This window comes from Camelus ferus, chromosome 8 (assembly GCF_009834535.1).
Source record: "Camelus ferus isolate YT-003-E chromosome 8, BCGSAC_Cfer_1.0, whole genome shotgun sequence".
Classification (NCBI taxonomy): domain Eukaryota; kingdom Metazoa; phylum Chordata; class Mammalia; order Artiodactyla; family Camelidae; genus Camelus; species Camelus ferus.
This window is the reverse complement of record NC_045703.1, coordinates 7,280,502-7,307,676: the sequence shown is the minus strand read 5'-3', so window position 1 is coordinate 7,307,676 and position 27,175 is coordinate 7,280,502. Positions and strand designations below refer to the sequence as shown.

Here is a 27,175-nt window from a genome sequence, read left to right as displayed (position 1 = left end):
TGAGTTAATACATGTGAAGTGCTTGAATGGTGCTTCCAACACAGTGAGCACTCATAAAGCAGGTGTTATCATATATACCTTCTTATGTTGTAGACTGACTAGTAATATCTCCCCTAAGTTTTCATTTTTACAGCCTTGAAGAGTTTCACATTCACAAAGGAGTTTTTTCCTTTACGTGGTAGAATTTTATTTGCTGTTCTATGTGATAATGGTAACAATTACATGTGGTATACATTTATAGAAATAAATACACATCTATCCATTTCTAGCCCACTAAGGCTTTCCTGAGGTATAGTGACAAGAACAATATTTAGTATTCTACTTATAGGGACATTGTATTTTTAAAAAGATGGAATGCCTTCTCCTGACATATTTAAAGTATTATTTTAGATAAAGGCTCAGCATTTTTATCTGCTGCAGCCTGTTAACTGATATCTTCACTGACAGTTCTATAATGTTCTTGGATCTTCTTTCAACAGTATTACAAGAATCCATTATCATAAATGTATATATACATAAAATATACTAAATGTACATTTAAATTTTTCTTCAAGTCTTTTCTTACTATTGAAGCATGTTTGTTGCTTTCCTGCTCATCCACAAAGCCTTCAAAAATTACTTTGATTCTATCTACACAGATAAATATACTTTTAGGTGCAAAATCTTCATTTCTCTGGAAAAATATGGAGAATTCTTTTTTAGTTCACATGTGAGAAAGCTAAGTAAGAATGGTATACAAGCACCATGCCCAGGGAATTGACCAAACTTTTTGCTTTCTTTATTATTTCAGCTTCCTTTGTTATTTAGCTTCATGTTATGAAAATAACATGGTGTTAGAGCTTTGTACGATCATTTTTCCCCCTTCTCTGAAACTATTGGTGAGGCACAATTTTCTCATAGAAAATGTTCTGTTGCAGATTTTGCATTAACTTCCCCCAAAGTTGAGATCTGCGCTGGGTTTGGTGTTGCTGTTGCTTATTTTGCCATTTTGTTGGGAATGGAAGCAAGGTCTCTTCACTTCGGGAACAGTCACATCATTTACATTGTGACACTTTACCGAGCCCAAACTCGTTCTGCTCACCGCACGACAGGCCAATAAATCGGGAGATGAGGTGTTAGGGCAAGGAATAGTGACTTTATTCAGAAAGCCCGGCAGACTGAGAGGACGGCAGACTAATGTCTTGCATAACCACCCTACTCCAGTCAGAATACAGGCTCCTTTCTATACAGGAAAACAGGGATGCGGGTGTGGCTGGTTTTTGCAAACTTCTTGCTGCAGGAGGTCTTTGTTGCTGAAGCTGTCCATGTGACCCAGGTCAGGTGTCCCTGTAAACCTCCAACAAAACAATGGTTATTCTCTGTTTTGCAACTTGCCATCTCTGCAGAAGTGCAGAAGTGCTGACATCCTTAAAGGTCAGAGCCCCAAGAATAGGCTCTCCTGTATATTTCAGGCTAAAGGCAACATTGTTTCACAAAAGGTGCAGAGCTGGCAAGACTGAGCCTAAAAAACAGGGCACGGTGGTTAAAACTAAAGAAACATATCCTATGTGGAGTGAGGTTTGTTCTCTATTACAGCACTTCTCTCACACAGAGGCTTTTTTTCATGATAGTTTCTCAATAATTCTCGGGTGGATGTGGGGAAAGTAGGTGGAATAGTATCTAGGTTATTTTATTTGACAAGTGGTCGAGCATCTATGGTGGTGGAACTGGAGACCACGTGGGTCATCCCTGACATTTGACTGACCTCTCCACAGGTATGCTTGAGGCTGAGAAACTCACACCCTTCTAATTAGCCCATACCATTTTTAGCCCACTGTATCTATATCAAGTAAAATTCTGATTCTGTGTAGCTTCCAAGAAATTCATCTGTATTTTCTACCTGAGATTAGTTTCACCTCAAAGGACAGAGATGCTACTGAACGCATAGGTTGAAATGTGCAGTTTTAAAACAGGACTCAAATTTCTTGCCACTTTATGTATAAAACTATTCAGTATTTAGTATTCTTAACGACAACATCTTTAGTTTTCAATATTTTGGTGCCTGTAAAGTTTGTAAGCAGCATGAAGAAATGAAAAAGAATTTCAAACAACATATTTGGATTCTGCTACTTTCCAGGTGTGAAGTCTGGTGAGTTACTATATCTTTCAAAGATTCAGCTGCCTGAGCAAGAAAATGGTTCTAGTAGTGCACTTTTCATTCATATAACACAGACTCATTAGCCTTTTTACCATGTATTATATTTATGTGTCATGGAACAATAAGTAATTCATTTTTATTTCTCTTAGAGCATCCAGATCCAGACTGGTCTATATTAGGCATTCTTACTTGTTGAATAAATGAATGGATTTCATACACATTAGAGTGGTATCACTTGTCAACAAAGAATATGAATGTATTTATCCATCCTCTTCAATTTCTATTTTTGATATATTTAAAAATGTATCTGGTACCAACCAGTATTGACAAATTCAATCTTTACTAGAAATAATATTAAAATAGAACTTACAGTAGGAAATGAGCTATTGCAATAATTATTCATAGTAACAAGAAACAACTCTTTCTGAAAATGTTTACTTTTCAAAAATCTAAAGGTAAAGGAAAAACAAAGGACTTTTTTTTTAGTTTTCCATTTTACTTTCTGAGTTGCTGTACCTTTGAATTTTGAAATGCGGATTATTACATTTGTGATAAAAAAACAAATTACAACAAAATTCCCCAGAGATTCCATGTATTCAGAAGAAGCCTCCTAAAATGCAATACAGTTTAAGGATTGAAGTTCTTTAAAAATATACAGAAGAAGGTCTAGTTTTTAGACTAAGTAGATCTGTGGGTAGTATCTTTGTAGAACGATCTCATTTTCTGTAAGTTTGGATATGATGGCCCTTTGGGTCCTTGTGCATAATGATCTCAGGGACTCTCAGATTTAGTGTAAAACTAAAGTGATTGCAAAAACGTCTTGGGGGAAGGAATGAATCACTTAGTAGACCATAAAGAAGTCTCTAAGTTTTTAAATCAGCTCCCAGCCATGCTTAATTATCTGGTGAGCCAGATAACTAAAAAGGAGGCTACTCTGGGCAGGGTCTTGAGTAAGACACAAAACAAATCACAACGTACAAACACAGTCAACTACCAGGACTATAGAAAGTGAATATTTTGTAAACTTGGTTCTTGCTAATGTCTCTGTATTCTCTTTATTTTCTTTCATATTGTTATTTAATGTTTAGAAAATTCTCTTCAAATACTAGCATGCTTTAGACATGCTGTGAGGAAGCACAGGGAATAAGATTCTGCCCGTGTTTTGAAGGGAGTAATCATAACCCAGGAGACAAGGAGTGGTTTCGAGGAAAAATAGAGTGAAAAAAATCCTGAAGTAAAGGTGAAATTAATGGGGTAAGGATGCAGAGTCCTTGTGGAGCCATTTGTCACCAGCAGAAGCTTCTCTTTCCCTAAGCCCTTCTTCAGAAAACTTTGAATGAATCCATGTAATAATTTATTTAGGAAAGCTGTTTCGATTATATTGACCTATTGGGTTACTGTCAAGTCCTCTTGGATAGTCAAAGAAATCTCGTTTGGAATTATTTATGAAGGGAAGATCTGAGTCAAATGTCCTTTTTGGCCTTATATTTCAACATGGTAGGCCTTGGTTGCCATTCATTCATTCATTTATTAGAAAATATTCAATTCTCATTCTATTCTAGTCTATATATTAAGTACAAAGATACCCAAAATGGCACTTTTTAGGACTCTCCAAGCCCTGACTAAGCTCTGCTTGTCAGTGTCTCCTAATCTCACTTCTTATTATATCTATCGTGTATTTCATGTTTTATTATTTTGGTCTCTTACTTGCCAATATCCTCAACTTGTGTTTGTCATTGTCTTCCTGAGTTTGTATCCTCACAAAACCACAAACCTGTATTTTTCACAACTGCAACAGAGATTTGCTGGAGAAAAATAATCTATCTCTGCTGATTGGTGCCACTAAAACTTTCAAGTCCTCAGTTCCCATGGAGCAGTCAGCATTTTTGTTTCCTAAGTTGGGTCTTTCTCATTCTCTGCTATGACTATGTCACACCACTTCCATTCTCCTTATATCTTTAGTTTTCCCTGTCCTTACTGTCTGAGCATCTCGAGAATGGGTAAGAAAGATCACTGTCACTTTTTAGGTGCAATTAATCTTATTGAGATTATGTCATTTGAAAAGCATTCATTAAATGTTAACAATTCCCTTCTTTTTCTCCCTAATTCTCCTTTTTCTCCATATTTTCTGTTTTTAACCTTCTATCAGTCTCCTATTCCTCTTGTAGAAGGAGATATATTAAAGTTAATTCCTTCATTTCAGCTCTTGTTCCCACCTGTTTTTGCCCTTTCAGAGATCTTGCTTTATCTTTTTCCTCCTCTTTTCACATCCTCTTCTTTATTGACTCCTTTCATTAAGCATTTAAATATTTGTAACTCTTTTCTTTCTAAAAGCAACATACACTTTTCTTGAACATACACACTTTTCCATTGGCCCAACTCTCTGTCTTACTCTCTTTATACTTTTGAGTTGTATTTCCCGACTGTCACCACTTGGTAGCAGGGGACACATTTCAGGCATGCTCACTAATTGTGTGCGGACCCTGAACTAAACACCTCTCGTTCCTCCTCAATTTACTGCAGTCTGGTTGCTGTTCACATTCTTCCACTGAAATTGCTCTTATCAAGGAGTCTAGTGACCCGGTTACTTGGTTGCAAAACACAATGGACAAGTTTTAATCCTAACCTTATTTATCATTTCAGTAGCATGGCCTCTTGGTTGCTCCCTTCTTTTAATAGTTTTTATCTTTTGAGGTCAATGTAACCATCTTGTCCCAGCTTTTCCCTTATTGTCATTTGTTCTCTGACTTCTCTCTGGGATTCAATTTCTACATTTAATCATTAAATATTATTATTCTCTATTTTATCTTAGTCCTCTTATTTTTTCAATCTCTGCTCTTTTTTGGGATGATTCCAGCCATTGTCAGGGCTTTTGTTTGTTTGTTTTCTTTGTATCTTTTAGGTTCTGACCCATATGGCTAATGTTTGCTGGGTACCTCCAGATGACACAGTTATCTCAGATTCCATGTACCTCTCTCAGTTCTCCTCCTCATTTGGGTTTCCTGGTCAGAAACCTGACTGTTATCTTTGACCCTTCTGTCCCCTTTGCTTCCTATATCAAATCAATCACCAATCTGCCAAATCTATCTCCTGACTCTACCTATAGTATACTCACTTCCCTCCCATCTCCACAGCCATTATCCTAGCTCAGATCACTGTAATTTCTACCCTAGATTGCCCAGGTGGATATTGGGGGTCTAAGTTGTTCCTTGGTTTATGGCTGCAAGGGTTATTAATTCCACAAGAGGCACCTAAATATAACCTTATCACTTAAGGAGTCTTGATACTTGGGCTAAACTAATCACGGCCTTTCAGTTTGGAGATTAAAAAGTATGTAAATGAGAGAAATCTACTTTAATTATATTGAAAATTATTTTACAGAACACTGAGTTTTCTAAGAGGAAACCCAAAGTGAGAGCTTCCATTTGCAATCTTTTGCCACTTAGGTTACCAGAGTCATTTCCAGCTGTACTCTGCATTCAGTGTTACCATTCTTCTACCCACCCTACAGACCACTCCCATCACTTCTCAAAATCACAACTTTGCTCTTGTTTTTTCTGCTTAGAATACTTCCACAATTTCCCATCACCTTCAGGAAAAATTCAAGTCAGTATTCTCTGAAGCCTTGTGTAATCCAGCCTTAACCAACCTCTCTGGGCTCTGTAGCTGGTCACTTTCACACATAATCTTATCGCTCTATACAAAGCTAGTTATTTTTTCTTTTTTAAAAAAATTTTAAATAGGCTTTATTTTTCTTTAGAGCAGTTTCAGATTTATAGCAGAATTGAGCAGAAAATACAGAGTTCCCACATAGCCCTCCCTACCCCCACATATATACTCCCCTACCCTCAACATCCGTCATCAGTGTGACATATTTGGTACAATCGATGAACCAACATGGGCACATTATTATCAACCAAATTCTGTAGTTTACATTAGGTTTCAATGTTAATGTTATACATTCTATGGGCTTTGACAAATGCATAATGACATGTAGCCACCACTATAGTATCATACAGAGTAATTTTATTGCCCTAAAAATCCCCTGTGCTCCATCTATTCATTCCTCCCTCCCTCCCTCTCCCCAAACCCCTGGAAACCAGGATCTTTTTATTGTTTCTGTAGCTGTGCCTTTTCCAGAATGTCATTTGGTTGGAATCATACAGTTTGTAGCCTTTTCAGACTGGCTTCTTTCATTTAGTAATATGTCTTTTCAGTTTTTTTTCATGTCTTTCATGGCTTGATAGCACTTTTTTTTCACTGCACAAATATTTTTTAATTTACATGCATGTACTGTTCATTGTTTCTAAGAATGTTTAGAGCTTTAGCTTTTTAAACGTACATAGTTAACAAAGGAATAAAGCCAACCACAAAATAAGAATTAATTCAAAAAGATACATACACCTTGCTATTAACAGCAACGTTATTTATAATTGCCAAGACATGGAAGCATCCTAAGTGCATGTCAATAGTTGAATAGATAATGAAGATGAAACATACACGTATATAATGGAATACAACTCACCCATAAGAAAGGCTACTTTGCCATTTGCGGCCCTTCATTCTGGTTTTTTTGTTTTTTTTGTTTTTGTTTTTTTTTTTTTTTTAGCTTCAAAAACCAGAATATATACAAAACTAGTTCTACCATTCCTCTTGCCCACATTTTTTTCCATCTTGCCTAGGCTCTTATTAATTATCTAGCCTATCTTAGAGAGATAGCTATCTACTCTTCTGGTCACAGCTCAAAATTCACCCCCTGGATGATTTGCTGTAGCCATCCCATTCAAAGATGATCAATTTTCTGAACTCCCTAGTCAAAGTAGATCCCTTATTAAACTTTGTAGCCTGTTCAAATAACTCATTGTCTCCTTCATCACAATTAGTAAACTGTTTAGTTGCTTCATCTAGTGAATCACTGAACAGAATTATCACAATGTTTACTTAACTCTTCCTACTTTATGCTGCTTTCAGTTTTTCACTGTTACAACAAAGGTGGCCCTGAACATGCATATAAATTTACATATGTTGGATTATTTTCTTAGACCAAGTTGCTAGAAGCAGGGATATTGGTTAACAGGTGTGGATATTAGATTAGCAGATGTAAGTCTGTGATGTGGTCTGTGAATTATCTTTTCTGCAAATACTTTGAATACATTTTCTTCCCTTTTTCTTTGAAGAATGCACTTTAAGGAAACTGAAATTCTTTTCTCTTTGATGTATTCTTTTAAATTGGATAGTCACTGACCCTTTTTTACATGCCTTCCCTCACTTGACAAAATCAGAGCATGTGGTAAATACATTAATGGTTTTACTCCAGACTATAACCAGTATACAGGAGTTAACACAAAAGTTTTTAAAGTATAGACATTAAAAAGGTAACTATTAGAGAAAATTAAAAGTAAATGAATAGAATCAGTGATATTTAGAATACTGGGTACTTTATTGGAAAGAAACTTATTAGTCAAATTAGGTCTAAATTTAATGCTTGGCACAATCCTTTAGGTTAAACCCTTTAGTTAATTTGATGAGCCGCTGAATTGAAAAGCAAAATGACAAACTTATATAAAGCCATGTAAACAACTTTCAAAAAGAAATACTGTAATGAGAAAAATAAGAATTATGAAAGTAATTGGTAATATAAAACATTCTTTAAGACCATACATGAGTATGAACTGAAGCCAGCTTATAGAATGATGGTAGAAACATTTCTGAAGTGGGAAAATCTTCACTGGTGGAAATGTCAAAAGAAATCAGAATCAATCTGTTGCAGTAGAATTTTGAGATTGTCTAAATTAAGCATGAATTAGATTTGCACATTTATACATATCTGTGCTTATAGTCATGGTTTTTCCAACCTGGTTTATTCACCTCTTTCTGTCTTCAGTTAAGGTGTCTCCTCTTCTGTTTAAGCTTGGCCTAGCTTCCCTGGCTATCTGAAGATTCTATTTATAAGAGAATCTGTCTGTTTAACAGCAGTACTGTGGAGTACAAGCACCAGTGTGTGGGTCACACCACTCCCTCTGAGAACCCTCAGATGAGCTGACCTACCCTCACCTCTGTGAGAGGGTCCCCTGGTTTACTATGTTCAAAGTCTAGAGATGCTTAGATAAGGAAGAGATTGGAGTCTGAGTGAATGGAAGTCACTTCCCATGAATTAAGGGCTCATAAGTTTATCTAGAACAAGGCATCTGCCCAGCAGAGACACCCCTTCCCACCCAATAATGCATGGTGCCTGCTGAAGACAATGATGACTAACATCTAGTTAGTACTTACTACACACCCAGCACAGCTTGTCCAATGTGATGGCACTACCAGATCTGTCAGCTGCAACTGTAATTCCAACTACTTGATAAATATTTCTAAACTGGTTGCTGAACGGCTGCTGACAAAAGTCCCTTGAATATTCCCAACCCTCTGAACTTCTCTAGCTGTCCTACTGTTTTTTGGGGGCCCTTAGACTTCTCCATAACCCATCAACTAAAGAGTTAACACCTGGACCTACAGGGACCCTCAAGAACACTGCCCTGGCTTCCCAGCACCCCAACAATGATTCCAGGGCATTCTGACCGACAGCATTCATTAAGGATGCGTTAAGCACCTGTGCTCTGGCGCCAAATCCTAGATGTGTGATTTGGGCTAGTCTTTCTTTGACTCAGCTTCACTCATCTCTAAAATGGAGATAATAATGTATCTATCTCAACAGGTTGTTTTGAGACTAGATGCAGAGCATTTAGAAGAGATCTGATCCGTAGTAGGTAAAATAAAAGCGTCTGTTATTTTTAGTATCTGTACTAACAGTCAAATATTTTGATCATCGCGTCTCAGCACCTTATTAGATACCACTCCTGGGGAAAAGGTGGGTGGTCACTGCTACCACCATTGCGCCCAGGGGCCTTCTAGCCCTGCTGCTTATTCTGAACAGCATTCCAGTCTTTTTGAGATCTGGCTATATGGGAGTTGAGACATTTTATTTTCTTATTACCTACTTTATATTTTAGATTGATTATCAACATTTAAAAATCATAACATTTCAAATAAAAATCCAGATTTCTGGCATTCCTTGGAAATGTGGAAAACTGGCATCACTGGGGCCCCATTTTGTTATGGCAGCGATTGGCTAGAGTCACATGCTGGCCCCTTCCTGGGAAGGGTGTCAGCTCTGGTGTTCACCAACCAGCCCACTGTGTCTCTTTGTTATCTGCTTAGTATTTGAGTTTGCTGTCCCTGAACTAGGGTAACCTAACTATATTTCTTTCTTTACAACATGGAAGCCTGCAACTTCCATAGCAATATTTTATTGCCTGTACTGGATTGTAAGATTCTTTATGAAAGGGATCATGTTTTATTTTTGCTTATGTCTTTGACTTTGCCTTATCCAGAGTCCTCATTATTTGGACTGATGCAGTTTAAGCTGATGGTGACTTACTCAGGAAAGAGTTATTTTTAAAACCTATATAGTTGTAAAATAATACATAATTGAGGAAGTTGAGTGAACAAGTTTTTATGAGTCACACAGATTATATTATAAAATTGAAGTGGCATTTCATCTAGTTCAACTGTCTGCTGTGATGATGTGGGAAGCTCCCCAAATAATTCCTATGCTTTCTTGAACAAATCATTTAACCCCAGTGAACCTGTTTCTGGCCTGGCAAAATGTAGGTAATAATAAATGTTCCCTGGATATTGTTGTGAGTATTAAGTGAGATATTAAACATTGCTTGATTTTAAAAATACTTTTCAAATGTTAATACACTGGTGGGGTAGGACTTGCATTTGTAGTGTGCTTACAGATAAAAATATCAAGGCCCAAGTGACTTGCTACTTAGCGGAAAAGTCGGAATTAGACCTCAAATCACATGAATCTTGGCTAGAAGATTTCTTTTTTTAATGAAACATCATTCACGTTGTAACTAAACATACTTGAGAGATTAAGGAGCATAAAAATACTCTACTGGACGTGGGATAAACTGGGGGTCCACTGAATTTGTTTTGGCTATTAGAGCTCTATCTACACTCTGATCGCCTTAGTATATATAGAAAAGCAAAAGACTGAACTAAATATATTCTTCACTTGAGAAAAAAATTTGAGCATCTATTTTGGAGTCAGAGGCACATACTATGACTTAGTTCTAGGGTTTTTATTGGTGAAATTCTCAGGTTAGGAATTAGATAAATTGCTCTTGTTTTATCTTAATAAGCTTTCCCTTTTGGTCTGGTTTATACAGAAGCAGGTGGATTCTACTAAAATAAACTTTCTCTGGGCTTGAGTCTCTGGCATTCAGGAATCAGAAGGCCTGCTTGGACTCTCTTCTTTCCATTCACTTCTGTGGCCTTGGGCAAATTACTCTGGGTCTCACTTTTCTTATTTGCAGAATGAAGAGTCTAATACCCTGAGGGTTATGCTAAGGCAATGTCCCTGACAAGACTACTCAATTTTAACATTGTTATTTAGTTGCAATGTGAGTTTGAACCCAGAAGAAATCTTGAATTTGTCTCATTTTATCTGTCTTCAATCTGTAATGACTTGAACTAATACAAAAGTCACTCTGCTCAGTCTCCTTTGATATTTATGTAACTGGCCAAGTATTTCATCTTCTAAACAAGACTCCGTAAATATTACCAGAGACATGAATATATTAAAAATATTTACCAAAATTATAATTACATAATATACATTTCTGGCAGTGCAATTTTAGAAATGGTGAATATATACAAGGCTAGTATATCACTGTCAGAATCCTATCCAAAGTGCATTAGGAAAATTTAAACAAATATTTGAATTAAATTATAAACAACTAGAAAAAATAAATGATTATATTTTGCAATAAATATCATATGATCCATATATAAGATTATCTGTAAGAGACCACTATTTTCTAAGAAGTGAAACTTTAAAATCACACAAAGGCTTTATCCCATAAAACATATCTTTTTAAAATCATGGTAGCAACAGTAACAATGTATTATAATTACATATAAACACAAGAAAGTTAAATTCATTTTTACTCTTTTAGCCCTCAGAAATTGAATTAAGTTGACAGATGGGTAAAGCTGTTTGCCAGCAACCACTCTGGACATGTATTTATGACTTGCCTCCAGATTGGAAACTTTCAGAAATTGCTTTTCAGAAGGAAAATAGCTCAAAAAATTTTAGAATATAGATTTTGACCCTGATCCTCTCCTTTCAAATCACTATTAGGAGTTTGCAAAAAAAAAAAAAAAAAAAAATTAAAAATACCAGTATTAGCCTAACTCCCTCCAGGTCCATCCAAGTTGTTACAAATGGCAAAACTTTATTCTTTTTCATGGTTGAATAATATTCCACTGTATAAATACATATGCTGTTTTATCCTTAGTGAAATAAATTGAGACATAAAAAGGCAAACACCATATGTTTTCACTTATATATGGAATCTAAAAAATAAAACAAATGAACAAACGTAACAATACAAACAGACTCACAGATAAAGAGAACAAACTACCAAAGGGGAGAGATGTTGGGGTGTGGTGGGTGAAATAGGAGTAGAAGATAAAGAGGTACAAACTACAAAGCATGAAATAAATAAGATACAAGGATGTAATTTACAGCACAAGGAACATAGTCAATATTTTATAATAACTTTGTATGAAGTGTAATGTATAAAATTATTGAATTGCTGTGTTGTATACCAAAAATGAATATAATTTTGTAAGTCAATTATACCTCATTAAAAAAATCAGAAAAGTTGATTTGTTAGAAGTAATGACACCTAAACACAACTTAAAGCAACAGAATCTGTAGTCAATACATTAAAAGGTGTATAAAGTATCAAGCCATTTGTGTAAAATTAATTGATCCTGATAAACATTAATTTGGTGAATTAAAACTAAAAGTGGATAAACAGAAAAAAATTAGTGTCAGCTTTTTATTTTTTGAAAAGCTATTATTTTTTTCAGTTGTGTCCCAGGACTGCAGTGCTGATTCTGTCCACTGCTGGAGTAGAGACAGACACCAGAGCTCTCCACCCTCAGCCCAGGCCTCACTGTTCAGCTCCACATGGGGAATAGCCCTTGACAAGTCTGTCAAGGGATCCTGTCAAAGATTATAACTAGAGTGATGAAGTTAGGTTATTTTGTTTTAAAATGTTTTTCTTTCTTTAGGTTTTCCCAAGCTATAAAATAGCTTGAGCATAACATTGTTTTACATATATTTAAAAAAAAAACTGTCACAGAATAGCATTTTAGGAATGCAAATTCTTTTTTGAAGTAAATTTTGATTCAATTAGGATAAGGTTAAAGATAAAGAGAGAAGAGAATCTAATTCCTCAGATACTGCCTCTGGTCAAAAACATTAGATATTTTAAAGTTGCTTTCTAAAAAAGAAATTTAAAAAAGGACTCTTTAATTTAAAATGGGTTTGGTGAAATTATTTAACAATAAACAATATAAAATTCTTACTCCCAGAGTAACAAAAAATAAAGCTAGAAACCTTGACTACTTGGGCAAGATCTTAATTTATTTTGTGATATTTTCTGTACCATATATAAAAGGAAATACAGGAAATCCATCCTGTCAGTAAAATGTTGAGCTTCTTAATTTTGAATTATTCAAGTGGATTTGGAAATGACAAAATTTACCTTGTTTTAAAAGTCTCCTATGTCATTTTAAAATTTAGCTATCCAATCATCATTCTTTCTTGACATCCAAATTTAGTTGTATGCATGATCTGTTATTTGACATTTATTTATTCATTATTACAGGACACAAGAGATGAAAGTAATGAGACTAAAGCCAGCAAGATGAGTAAATTAAAAAGGACAAGAAAGAAAGTCACAAAACTACATGCTTTTTCAACTGAAATAGGAGAAATGGACACATCTGACTCAAAAGGTATCTTGATTCCTCAAGAATGTGTGGTCAATGACAGTCTCTGTTTGGTTTTCCTTTTCATAAAACATTTTTCTATTCTTCTATGGGAGAAACAAAAAAGAAATAAAATATACCCCTACATGGGTAACATAAAAGATGGTAAATATAGGCTTAGAATATAAATATATAAAATTAATCAAAATATTTAAAATTTAAAGGGGGAAATAGGATACTAGAGTAATAGTAGTGGGGAAACAAGATTTCACAGTAGAAAGAATATGTGAGTAAGAAGAGAAGCATATTTCTGCTCTGAGAGTGAGTACAAAAGTCATTACTGATGGAGGCCACAATAAAGGTGTGGATCAAACTTACATAGATTCATTTGTATTATTTTTCAGATTCCATGTATAAGTAATATCATATGATATTTGTCTTTCTTTGTCTGACCTGCTTCACTCAGTATGATAATTTCTAGGTCTATCCTTGTTGCTGCAACAGCAATGTTTCATTTTTTATGGCTGAATTATATTCTATTGTACATATATGCCACCGCTTCTTAAAGCAATCATCTACTGATGGACATTTGGGTTGTTTCCATTACTTGGCTCTTGTAAATAGTGCTTCTGTGAACACTGAGGTGCATGTACCTTTTCAAATTAGAGTTTTTATCTTTCCTGGATTTATGCCCAGGAGTGGGATTGCTGAGTTATATGGTAAGTCTATTTTCAGTTTCTTAAGGAACCTCCATACTGTTTTCCATAGTGGCTGCACTGATTTACATTCCCACCAACAGTGAGGAGGGTTCAATTTTTTCCACATCTTCACCAGCATTTATTATTTATAGACTTTTGATGATAGCCATTCTGACCGGTGTGAGGTTGAATACTTCCTTGTGGTTTTGATTTGCATTTCCCTAATAACTAGTGATGTTGAGCATCTATTCATGTATCTGTTGGCCATATATATGTTTTCTCTGGAGAAAGTCTACTTCATTTTGTTAAAATGGCCATACTGCCCAAAGCAATCTACAGATTTAATGCAATCTCTATCAAATTACTCATGAAGTTTTTCACAGATCTAGAACAAATAATGCTAAAATTTATAAGGAAATACAAAACACCCAGAATTGCCAAAGTAATACTGAGGGGAAAAAGAACAAAGCAGGAGGCATAACTCTTCTAAATTTCAGACTATATTACAAAGCTACAGTAATCAAAACAGCATGGTACTGGCACAAAAAATATAGATAAACGGAACAAAATAGAGAGCCCAGAAATAAACCCAGACCCCTGTAGTGAATTAGTCTTTGACAAAGGGGGCAAGAATATACAATAGAGAAAAGACAGTCTCTTCAGCAAGTGGTGTTGGGAACCTCACCCAAGTGGTGTTACAGCCTCATGTAAATCAGTGAAATTAGAACACTCCCTCACACCACATACAAAAATAAACTCAAAGTAGTTTAAAGACCTAAATATAAGACACGATACCTTAAAACTCCTAAGAGAACATTGGCAAAACATTTCGGTGCATAAATTATAGCAATATTTTCTTAGATCGGTCTCTCAAGACAAAAGAAATAAAAGCAAAAATAAACAAAAGGTATCTAATCAAACTTAAAAGCTTTTGCACAACAAAGGAAATCATCAATAAAATGAAAAGACATCTTACAGATGGGGAGAAAATATTTGCAGACAATGCGACCAATAAATGGTTAATTTGCAAAACAGACAAACACCTCATGCAACTCAATATCAAAAAGTAAATAAACAACCTAATCAAAAGATGGGCTGAAGACCTTAACATTTTTTCTTTATTTCTACAGGAAAGATCAGAAACCAAATGGTGTGCCACAAATTGGGGGATACTAGTAAACTAGTCATGGAACCTGGCTCTGCTGAATCTCTTTTGCCACAAGATGACAAGGACTCCAAAGATCCCACAATACTGATAAAACCATTGCCCCTTGCAACATCAGTCTGTGCTCCTGATGGTGAATTTCACTCAAACTCCAGCTCTCCTGGTAAGGTCTCTGGGATGAACTGGTAAATGGCTCTAGCCACTAATCCCAAATTAGTATTTGACTTAGTGATAATGCGATGTTTGTTGAGGAATGCCAGCCTGGGAGTCAGAATACTTAAAGTAATGTATACACCAATCATTTATAAAATGTCTTACAGTTTTCTTTATCCTCTAAGCTGGAAGATGGAGGCGTTGCAGTGGGTGACCTCTCAAGTCTTTTCTAAGAGTGAAGTTCTGTTGTTCTAAATTTCTGAGTTATCAGTAGTGATACAGCTATTTTGGCCTATGAGTGTATTGGTTAGAAGTCTCTGGGATCCAAGTGATAGAAACCAGTTTAGAAAGTTATTTAATTCCACAAGGGAACTCATGATAAAAAGATTCAATAAACAAGGTTTGGAAAGGTAGAAATATAGTAGAGTGTGAAGTTAGAGGTACGATGTTCACCAGGCTACCTTCGCTTCTGACACCAATTTCAGGACTGGGAGTTCCCTAAGACTAACCTTAGCTCTGATAAATTGGCTACAGGGACTCACAGAACTCACTGAATGCCATTATCCTTAAGGCTTTGGTTTATTGCAAGGGAAAAATACAGATTAAAGTCAATCAAGGGAAGAGATTCATGATGAAGAGTCCACAAAAATTCTAAGCATGGATCTCCCTCTTGTCCTTTCCCAGTGAAGTCCTGGACAGCATGGTTTTCCTGGCAATGACATGTGACAATATAAGCAGAGTGCTGCCAACCAGGGAAGCTCACCCGAGCCTCGCTGTGAGGAGTCTGTTGGAGTTCCACAGTCAGTGGGCCCCAGGGCTGACCTCAATCTCCAGCCCCCACTAGGGTCAAGTTGATGCCACATGACTTGATAATAAATGGCTTTGCTAGATTTCCTAGTGTGGCCAGCGGCGCAAGGAAAACAAAGACACAGGACTCTCTTGTCAGACAGGACGACCCAAGGGCTTAGCGATGACCTCCCAGGGCCAAGGGGAAAGGCCAGAGCTGTCTCTGGGCAAGGTGAAATTCTGTAGCACACACAGGGCCTAAGGAGGAGGTGGAGCCTAAGACTGAATACGATTGGGACTCCAGGTATATTAGTTTTCCATTGCCCCCGTAACACAGTACCACAAATTTAGCATCAAGAACACAACTCGTTATCTCACAGTGCCGTATGTCAGAAGTCTGGCTGATTTCTCTGCTTCAAGTACGGCAAGGCCAAAATCAAGGTGTTGGCCATCTCCATTCTTAGCTGGAGACCCTAGGGAACAATTCGCTTCCAAGTTCATTCAGATTGTTGGAAGACTTCAGGGATTTTTTCAGTTGTAGAGCTGATATTTCTGTTTCTTTGCTGGCTGCTAACTTAGCTCTTCAAAGCCTCTTGTTCTGTCTCAGAGCCGGCAGTGCCTCAAATCCTTCTTGTGTTTGGAATCTCTCTGAATTCCCTTCTTCCACACCTCCTTTCTGCCTACAGCTGGAGAAGGTTCTCTGCTCTTAAGGACTCACCTGAATAATCCAAGACAACATCCTTGCTTTAAGGTCCATAACCTTAATCACGTCTGCAAAGCCCCTTCTGCCCTGCAGTTCAACAGACTCTACAGGTTCTAGGCTTTACGGTGTGACTATCTTTGCGGGGCGAATTCGCACCTTCTCTTATCTCTTTACATTTCTCTATGCTTTGGCTTCGTGAATTTCTCCATGATGTAAAGAGCACAGCACTGACAGCCTCCAGGCATCAGGGACTCTCCATACAGATGCCACAGGGGCTGGGCAGATAATACCGATGAGCGAGGTGAGCTGGTGTAAGAAAGTGGTGAGTGCTGGCCGTGTGGGAACTAGAGCAGAGGATGATAAACTACTGCCAGGGGCCAAGTTCAGCTTACTGGCCAGTCTTAGTAAATAAAGTTTGTGGATCTTCGACAGCTGCTTTTGTGCTATGATGGCAGAGTTGCATCATTACAACAGAAGACCATGTGGACTTGCAAAGCTGCAAGTGTTCACTATCTGACCCTCTACAGAAAACATTTGCCAACCCATGAATTAGAAGATGCATTCCCCATTTGAGGCCACCTCAGAGCTCCGGCCAATGGTTACTGTGAAGAAGTATCTACCCAGTGTTGCCAAATCTAGTTTTTTTCAAGAGAAGATTGAACTCAAGACTTTTATATAAAATTTTCTGTTATCTAAGTGTCAACTCATTCAAAAAAGTTTCCAAACACTGGGAAGACTAATGAGAAAACATCTCCTGGTCACATTGGCTTCTCCATAGCTTTTGGCCTTTGTTTTGTATAGTTTCAGCCATAAGAGAGAAATGGAATTTACCACTTTTTAGTCTCACGTCAAAATACCTTGAGGAAGGAACTGTGTCATGAGCTCACTCTGTACCAGTTGACTACGGCTAGGAGGATGGGTACAACTATTCATTGACTCAACTTGGTTAACTCAGAATCTCCCTCTGTGGCCCGGGGCTAGATTGAGTTTTCCACAGGCCTGAAGTATCAAAAAGTTTAAAACTCCAAACAAACCGCCAATACGTAATTTCAAAATAAATATAAAAAGCAACCCCCAAAATAAATGTAAGGAATTTCTTCAAACACAGTATTTTCTTCTCTGCAATAGCTACTCTGAATTTTAAAAAATAATGTATTTTTTTTTCCAAAGAAAGCTTCCCCCACACCCACTTCTTACTGGTTTTGTTTCTGCCCCGGCTTTTATACCAGGCTATTCTGACACCTGAGCTTTCCAGCGCTGCTGGGCTAGTGTGATGTGGCCAAAGGGTGGGGCAACCCACCTGCAGTCACAGGGTGGCTCTCAGAGCGGCCAGGAAGGTGAAGGAGAGGGGCGTGCAGCCCACCCCAGGCGCGTGCTCCGTGTGCTGAACGTGGACTCTCAGGCACTTTTCCTTTTTTGAAATTAGTTTTCTGAGAGCCCAGAGGCCCCTTCCACCTGCCTTTGTAAGTGACCACAGCTCGCCCTCTGTAACTGAAATGTGCCCTCGCTGTCACTGAACACGGATGTCTCCCCAAGGCCTTTGCTGGCTAGAGAGCCTCAATGCTTGCTTGGATTTTTTTTTTTTAATGTTTTTGTATTTTTCCCCCTAAACGCTCACAGCAGTAAAACCTTCTCTATAAAAGCACATTGATTTAATTTATTAGAGCTCTGAGGGGATGGGAATGGAGAGCAACTCCCAGGAGCCAAGTGTCAGAACAGCAAGTGAGCCCTGAACTGCCAGCTGCCTGCCTGCTGTTCCCGTGCATCTGGGGAGGGCTGGCCAAAAGGCCCACTTGCAGCTACCAAGTGTGATTTATTTGAAGAAAAGAAATTCAGACGATTCAGGTTAGTTGGTACCTTAAAAATGAAATTAGAATTGGATAAGGTCCTCATATTTGGTGACAAATTGAACTTTTAAATGAAAATCAATACTTAGGATACACAGCAACATATGTGATGCCAGTTTTTACTTTTTAACTAGACAAGGTCAAATCACACAGGATGCCTTAATTAATTATTGAATTATTAAAGGAATAGTGAGTCATGTCTATGACATAGCCGTACTGCTACGGGTACTGAGGACTCAGCGGTCAGTAAGTAAGTAAGTAAGCGCTCCTCTCCTGGCGAGCTGACCCGCAAGCGGGGAAGACGGGCGGTGAACGTGTAACTATAGTGCGGCCGACGGCGATAAGGGCCCTGAAGAAAATGGAAACTGGTTGATGTATGATGGCCTGAATTGTGTCTCCTCAAAATTGATATGTTGAAGTCCTAATCCCCTAGTACCTCACAATACGACTGTGTTTAGAGATGGAGTTTTAAAAGAGGTACCTAGTGTTGAATGAGATCTGTAGGGTGGGCCCTAAGCCAACATGACTGGTGTCCCTGTAAGAAGAGGAGATCACGAAACACACGCACAAGGAGGGAAGGCCGTGTGAAGAAGGTGGCCATCCACAAGCCCAGGAGAGAGGCCTTCTGAAGAAACCAACCTGCTGGCACCTTGATCTTGGACTTCCACCCTCCAGAGCTGTAAGAAAGTAAATTTCTGTCTAAGCCTGCAGCATTCATTACGGGAGCCTGAGCAAACTAGTATATACACTTGCTGTCCAGACATAGTGCAACTTGGTGATCTTAGAATGAACCTGTGGTTGGACCTGTCCACCTTGTGATAAACTCTCATAGAACTGGTACTTCAGGTGATTGGTTTTTTTGCCCCAGCACTTTCATTATGGTAAATGATCTCACCTTTACATCTGATGGCATGTTTACTGTCTATCGTTCCCTCGCTCAATAATATAAAGCTCTCTAAGGGCAGGGCTTTTTCTTACAGTTTCCTGGATACATAAATAGTGTGTGGCAACCAATATATACATAATTTGAGTGGATAAACATTTTCCTTATTTCAAAATCACACATTGTAGACACTTTAGAAGATACAGATAAGGCAAAGAACTAATATGATTACCTATGATCATATTATTGGTGAACCAATAAAACAACTTTATTCCTTTAATAGGAGATGTCTCTGATTTTTCATGTTGTTAATGTATTTATAGCTTACATGTGATTGCTTATTGTGTTTAGAAGATTATCTGAAAATGTCTATATTTTGAAATGCCTATACATTTTTTTTCTTTAAGGAGAGTTATTCATCTTGGGCAGAACACCCAATACTTCAGAATAGGTTGGGAAGAGGGCAACTGCTAATTTAGGGTGAAACACTGTGGTTGCTACAGCTTAGTTGTTTGTCTAAATGGAAGGTGATTATAAAGCCTTGGAGCCTCAGCAGCATGTGTCAGTGAGTGTATCAGTGACAGGACAGCGTCTCTAATATGTTTGCACAGGTAGAACCAGTAATTTGTTTTCCACATGCTTCATGTACTTAAAATCTACTTACTCTATTTTTTTAAACTGTTAAATCTGTATGTTTTTAAAGCCTAATCATATCTTAGAAAAGAATACTCAGACATCACTTTAAACTTCCAGCTGCTCAACATCAATGATGTGACAGATCAATGGGTGTTTAGATTCAGACACGATCATGGTGCCGTTACAGGGTTAGAGTAATTGTGCTCACCTTGTGCATTTAAGAAGCATTGAGATGGTGCTTACTGTCTTCCAGGAACTGTTAAATAACTGTTTAATTATCATCACAAGCCTGTGAAGTAGCTAATACTGCGTCAGTGAGAAAGCTGAGGCACATAAGAAAGCTGAGATAAGAAAGTTACCAAGGCAAAGGCAGGATTTGGAGGGAGAGAGATGAGCTTCAGTGCTTGTGCTGAATCACTACCATCTGCTTCCTCTCCTAAAAGTTCAGACAGTAGCGAACATTGATGATGTGTCCTGTATGCCCGGTTCTTCTGTATGCTCTAGATATATTCAGTCATTTTGTGGTAATGAGCTACCCATGGGGAATCAAAGGGTCTGCATTCTAGTTTCAATTTTGGCAATGGACTGAAAACGTGGTTCAGGAAACCCCATTATACTTCTCTGGTACTCATGCTGATGAGTTGTTTAAATTATAATTTATCTCCAAAATCTCTTCTAATTCTGCAGTTTTCGATTTTTAGGCTCTCTTAAAAGACATGAACATTTATTTTTAGTTTTCTAATTTTTAAAATTGGGCATTTAGTCTAGATTTTTCATCTCCTACACTCTCATTCTTGAAAAATACTTTTCTTTGCTCTTTTATGCAAATTTACAATTTGACAAAGAGATGTAGATGTCTTAGATTCAGATGCCACTCTAAAGGTATAAAGCCCTTCTGGCAAACAAAACAAAACAGAAAACAAAAAAGCAAACCCACAGACAATAAACAAAAACTAACAAATAATTTTGCCTTTAATCATGCAGGAGCTTTTAATTTAGGTGACACCAGTTAGTTTATGAAGCTCGAAGTCTTTTCAATGATAGTCATCTATATAGAGCCTTACATGGTGCCAAAGCTGTCGGGTTATTCAAATATATTCTAATTTCCATAAGCAAAGGCATTTTCAGTAAGTACTTACACGTGATATTGTTACATACTTATGCAAATAATGTTAATTTCACCTAGTCCCAAGCATGGACTAGGCTGTTTAGAGACAGTGTTCTTGGGAATATGGTAAAGGCAGAGTAAGAAGGGTAAGATTTCCAACTCTAAGCCAATGGCACAAAAATATGACGCTTTTGATTGTAATGAGTAATTCACTGTTCTCTGGCCTCCTATGGTTTGTCAGTGCATCATGATCTAATGGTTTAGACAATTTTTTATTTTCCAGATGACTCCAATGACAGCACCCAAATGCCTACTGCACCTCAACTCTCCTCTAGAATGAAGCACATCAAACAGGAGATGGCCAAAAATCACCTTCAGTTTGTGCGATTTGAGGCGACAGACCTCCACGGTGTGTCCAGGTCTAAGAGCATCCCCGCACACTTTTTCCAAGTGAGTTCTGCGAGTAAAGATTGGATGTAATTTCATGACTGTTAGCAAGCAAATGGTCCTTAATACTCTTTCTTATTTTATCATAATCTATATGGCAATTCAAGCTGAAAGTCAATCATTTCTCTTATTTCTTCCCTTGTCCCTCCCCAAACACATTATTGTTCCCCAAGGAGCTGAGCATGTATTTTCAGCTCCCAAACATCAATTCATTGACCCAATAGGAATACAAAACTAATTAAGACTCGTTGGTAATTTTAGTCCTTCTGCCTTGAATAATTTCACTCCACAGAATTATCTTTTTTCTCTTACTGTAATTATGAAGATTATAGTTTGTTTTATATGAGAAAATTACAGAAGACTCAGAAGCAAATATAAAAGGAAAAAAAAAGATTAAATAGAATTTGCTGAGTAAAAAGCATACCCCTTTCAGCTTCGAATTCTGATAAGAAAATACCTTATTGTTGTTGGATGACTTAATGAATGTTATTAAGTTCTCAAGAACAGTAATATCAAGGAATATTGTATTTTTGGATATTTTTTGAGACTTTCTGAGATTTTTTTCAGCTTATGTCATGGGTTTATTTTAATAACTGATTTATTGTGTTACTAAAGCATCATTTCTTGGGAAGGAACATCAGGAAGTATTACATACAAAAGTGTAAAAATTAAGCCTCCTCTAAGATTATTTCTTAAATATATATTACTTATTCAATATTAAATTGTAATTCTTCTCATTTGCTTTACATTGGGAAAAACTGGGCATCTTCAAAATGCTTTTTAAAAAATTTCAAAAGACAAATTTGTTACTGAAAAAATTCTTTAGATCTGCCTGCATATACACACACACAAAGGACACAAAGTTTATATATACAGGTCCTTGAGTGAGTTGAAAAATTGAGTAGGCACTGAATAGTGCTTTACTTGTGCAACTTAGTTACTGGCAAAAGCAGACTTGGATCAGGCAGGTAATATGGCATTTGAAATGTATAGAGATGGTGGGAAGTGAAGTGTAGTGGTTCACTGCCAAATGCAAAAGAGTGGGTCAGTAGATTGCTTCTGCTAGCACCAGCCCCTCCTTGGTACCCAAGCCAATTTGGCTTGTAGAATGCTAGTGTTTTATTAACCTTATGATGTCCCTGACATCATGGGAACCAAACTTTGTAGTCAGCTTTTTCTCCACCCATTAATGTAAACTTCAACACATGAAAGCTTATTAATGTTCTTATTACACAATTTCTAGAAATTTTTAAATTTATCTGTTCAAATGTATAACCTTATTAATTTCTTGCTGTCTGGTACATAGCAAAAGTTAAATAAAAAACCAAATCCATTGGCCCCGAGAGGTATATGGCTGGAAAGTGTCCCAGCAGCCACCTAGTCCAGCACTTTTATTTCACAGGTGTGGAAGCTGAGGCCGATAGTTCAGTGACCTGCCCAACTTCACACAGGCAATTAATACAAGAGCTTGGGCTGAAAGTTAGGTTTGGAGACACCCGGGTCATGCTGACTCGAAGGCTGTAACATTTTGGAAACTATAATTTTGGAGATACAGGTCCACATGCATGGGCAAGGTTTCTGGGACTCTGCGAGTCTGTGAGGTTGTGTTTCTTTAGTGGGCGGTAAAGGTGAATAAAGAGGGAAGGGCTGTGGTCAGAAGACCCCGCTCCTCTGCCCTGTGTGTCCTACATGTGACCACAGCCAGCTCTCTGAGAAGGAACGAGCATTCTTGACCGTAGACTTTGAAGAGTCAGTTAACAATGGGGATTACAATGGAATAAGCCAAAATAAAGCCTTGAGTATTAGCAACTATGTTGTATGATAAAAGTGCTTTAAAAAGTCTTTTTGGTTATGACATTTCAAGTAATTCCATGACACTTTACCTTTGTTATTAGCTATGAAGACATTTTCTTTATCATTATACCTTTTATTTATGACTGCTGTTTTCAAATCTATGAGCACATAAAGCCTTCAAGGCTGACTATTAAGATGTGTTTGTAAATTACCTTCAGGGGCTTTATTTTAAATGATTTAAAATTTATCTGATATTAAGCTAGTGTTAACCAACAGATGTTAAACATCTTTTTCTCATTAGGAAGGCTCTCCTACTGCTCCCCCTCCTCTATTTAAAAACATTTTTTAAAATTTATTTATTTTTAATTCAGTTATAATCAGTTTACAATGTTATGTCAATTTCTGGTGTACAGCACAATTTTTCAGTCATACATAAGTATACATATGTTCATTTTCATATTCTTTTTTACTGTGAGCTACTACAAGATCTTGAATATATTTCCCTGAGCTATACAGTATAAACTTCTTTATCTATTCTATATATACCTGTCAGTATCTATAAATCTCAAACTCCCAGTCTGTCCCTTCCCTCTTCCCTCCCCCTGGTCACTACAAGTCTGTATTCTATGCCTGTGAGTCTGTATCTGTTTTGTATTTAAGTTCATTTGTCTTCTTCTTTTTTTTTTTTTTTTTTTTAGATTCCACATTTGAGTGATCTCATATGGTATTTTTCTTTCTCTTTCCGGCTTCCTTCACTTAGAATGACATTCTCTGGGGACATCCATGTTGCTGCAAATGGCATTATGTTGTCATTTTTTATGACTGAATAGTATTCCATTGTATAAATTTGCTACAACTTCTTTATCCAGTCAACCTCCTCCATCTCTTTGTTTTCACATTTCAAAATCTGATTGCTCTATTCTTTAACTTCTTTAGGAAAAAGTGATCCATGGTGTTTACATGCCACGAGGTTATCTTGAATTGATACCAAGTCCTAAGGACAATGAAGTAGATCACATAAGAGCAACATGTTTTAACAGTGACATAGTCCTGATGCCAGAGTTATCGACCTTTAGAGTTTTGCCATGGGCAGAGAGAACGGCAAGGGTGATATGTGACACATTCACTGTGACTGGCGAGCCTCTGCTGACCTCTCCAAGGCATATTGCAAAGAGGCAGCTGAGCCAGCTGCAGGACTTTGGCTTTTCCCTGTTCTCTGCCTTCATCTATGATTTTTGCATTTTTGGTGTGCCTGAAATTATCAATTCCAAGACCATATCTCTTCCTGCTTCCACACTGCTGAATAATCACGACCAGCCCTTCATTCAGGAACTTGTTGATGGTTTGTATCACACTGGAGCCAATGTTGAGAGCTTTTCCTCCTCTACCAGACCGGGCCAGATGGAAATCTGTTTTCTGCCGGAATTTGGCATCAGTTCAGCTGATAACGCATTTACCCTCAGAACAGGTGTCAAAGAGGTGGCAAGGAAATACAATTACATCGCCAGCTTTTTCATTGAGACTGGATTCTGCAACTCAGGAATTTTGTCTCATAGTCTCTGGGATCTTGATGGGAAGAAAAACATGTTCTGTAGCAGTTCTGGGATTGAGCAGCTCACGATCACTGGGGAGAAATGGTTGGCAGGACTCTTGAAGCACTCAGCTGCTCTCAGCTGCTTGATGGCTCCCGCTGTCAGCTGTCGGAAGCGCTATTCCAAGGAGAGTAGAGAGCAGAAGGAGAGTGTGCCTACAACGTGGGGGTACAACGACAACAGCTGTGCTTTTAATATCAAGTGTCATGGTGAGAAGGGCACCAGGATAGAAAATAAACTGGGCTCAGCCACGGCAAATCCTTACCTCGTGCTGGCCGCCACTGTTGCTGCAGGCTTGGATGGACTTCAGAGCACTGACGGTGTGTTCGCTGGTCCAGAGGACAGCACAGACCTCCATCAACCAAAACCTTCTGAGATCCCTTTGAAACTGGAAGATGCCCTCATGGCCCTGGAGGAAGATCAATGCCTGAGACAGGCTCTAGGAGAAACTTTCATTCGATATTTTGTTGCCATGAAGAAATATGAGTTGGAAAATGAAGAAACAGATGCTGAGAGAAATAAATTCTTAGAGTACTTTATTTAGAGTGGAAACCTTAACCATTCCTTTAGCGATGTGATAGTGACTTACCTAGCTGATCTACTGGAAAGAAAATACTGGATTTTTATAACAACAAGACTACACATGTACGCTCTCTTTTTTGTCCCCATGGAATATGTAACAGATGAAGTGGGGCTGCTGAGCGGATTCTGATGACAAACAAACAATAAAGTTGTGGTGCAGCTGTGATGTGCAAACCTACCAGGTCTTGTCGGTCAGTGGTCATTGCCTCGCGTATATTGGCCTAGATAGAAATATTCAGGTTTCGGGGGGGCAACAAATATATTCACATAATAAAAAGGCTTAAGAATTAGAAAATTTTAAATGACTGAAAAAAGAAGCTGAAGAAATAATTTCAATTATACACATAGGGTGTGAGTGTCAGGGAAAAAAATACTTGCTAATATCATCTCACTAATTAAGGCATATTGAGGATCTATTTTGCAATCACCATTGCGTTCTTTCTAAATGAGTTAAATAGCTTTTACAAAAATATATCATGATGATAAGTTAGCAGAAGTTTCCACATATGTCTCTTCTTGTTCCTGAAAGGCCTAGCAACTTCAAGGAATGATGTCTGCAAGAAACAAATCCACAAGAAATAGACTTTGAGCTGGGAACAATAAGGTCAAATATTTTAAAGTAATGAAAATGTTTAAACAGTGTCTCATATAGAAACCCAATCCATGAAACCCAGAGTCAGTGGAAACGCGGAGGGTGCGTGGGCACTCTGCTTCGCTCTCTCAGACTGGAGAGTTCAAAGATAACTTTCGTGCTTTGCGGGGTGTGAGGACAAATATCTTGATAGCCAGGGCAATGTTTCCAGCTAAAACTGTACTTAAATTACTTATTCTCCTGCCCACAGAAGTTGATATCTCTCCAGAGAATATTAAATGTTCCAGATGTTTGAAAGAGACAATATTGTAACTATCAGTAAAGTTTAGCTTCTTTTGGGGAGGAAATTCAAAATCCACTTACTAGTAAATGAAAACCCTATTCCAATGCTTAGGAGCAAATAGGAGATTCTACATTCGATTAAGATGGACTGTAGTCTCAATTTAGACAGCAAACACACACCACAGAAGATCAGAATGTGGCTCACATCCTCCTTTTCAAATCCAGAGTACTCAGGAGCTTTAATAGTGAAAGTCAGCCTGTCCTCTGCTAATTGCTCACCGCTCTTTCCTCTGAGCAGGAGAAGTGTGTTTGGATATGTAAGGATAGGACTTTTGAGTGAATTAAGAGGTAGAGAGAAAGGAGCATGGGGTGGGTGGAACAGGAAAGGAGTACACTGACACTGCTGAGAATGAGACCCCGGGAAGGAGCCTGGGGACGAGCTTGCCGCTTATCTTCCCGTCTTCACTCTCTCCTCTGTTCTCAGTGATGACAGAGAAATGTGTCAGCTGGGAACACACTATAAAAAAATAAAATGACAGTTCTGAGTTTTCATTGTGGCTGAATGTGGTCGCATTATTGGGTTCAGGCCAAAGAAATGTGAAATGTTGAATGGAAGCTCCGGGAAACTTCCTTAAACTAGGGGTTCTCTGTTCCCTGTCCTTTCCCCATCTTTCTGTCTTTACCCTCCCTGCTAGCTGACCTGCAGGTACTGTGGCTGGCGTGATGCCCCTTTGGGAATGGACTCACACAAAGGGTAGAAACAGGCAGAAGCTCTGCTTTGTGGAGCAGAGCATGGTTTGCCTACATTCGGAGTCTTACTACCACCTCCTTTAAGTACAGTGGTTTGGGTCTTTGTTAACTCTCCTTTCTTGCTTGCGTGTGTGTGTGTGTGTGTGTGTGTATGACATTTGAGGGATTCTGAGATGAA

At 37.8% G+C, this 27,175-nt stretch overlaps 1 protein-coding gene across 2 annotated transcripts; it reads left to right on the top strand.

Moving 5' to 3' along the window:
* Positions 1–1,389: 1,389 nt before the first annotated feature.
* On the top strand, positions 1,390–25,799 carry LGSN (lengsin, lens protein with glutamine synthetase domain). Of its 2 annotated transcripts, none has more exons than XM_032484431.1 (5): positions 1,390–1,754; positions 12,877–13,006; positions 14,808–15,005; positions 21,242–21,408; positions 24,136–25,799. In XM_032484431.1, the coding sequence occupies exons 2-5, from the start codon at positions 12,916–12,918 to the stop codon at positions 25,333–25,335; spliced, it is 1,656 nt and encodes a 551-aa protein (XP_032340322.1). In that variant the 5' UTR covers positions 1,390–1,754; positions 12,877–12,915; the 3' UTR covers positions 25,336–25,799. The 2 variants fall into 2 exon arrangements, with proteins under 2 accessions (XP_032340322.1, XP_032340323.1); XM_032484432.1 differs by lacking the exon at positions 1,390–1,754 and adding an exon at positions 2,052–2,128.
* The last annotated feature ends 1,376 nt before the right edge of the window (positions 25,800–27,175 follow it).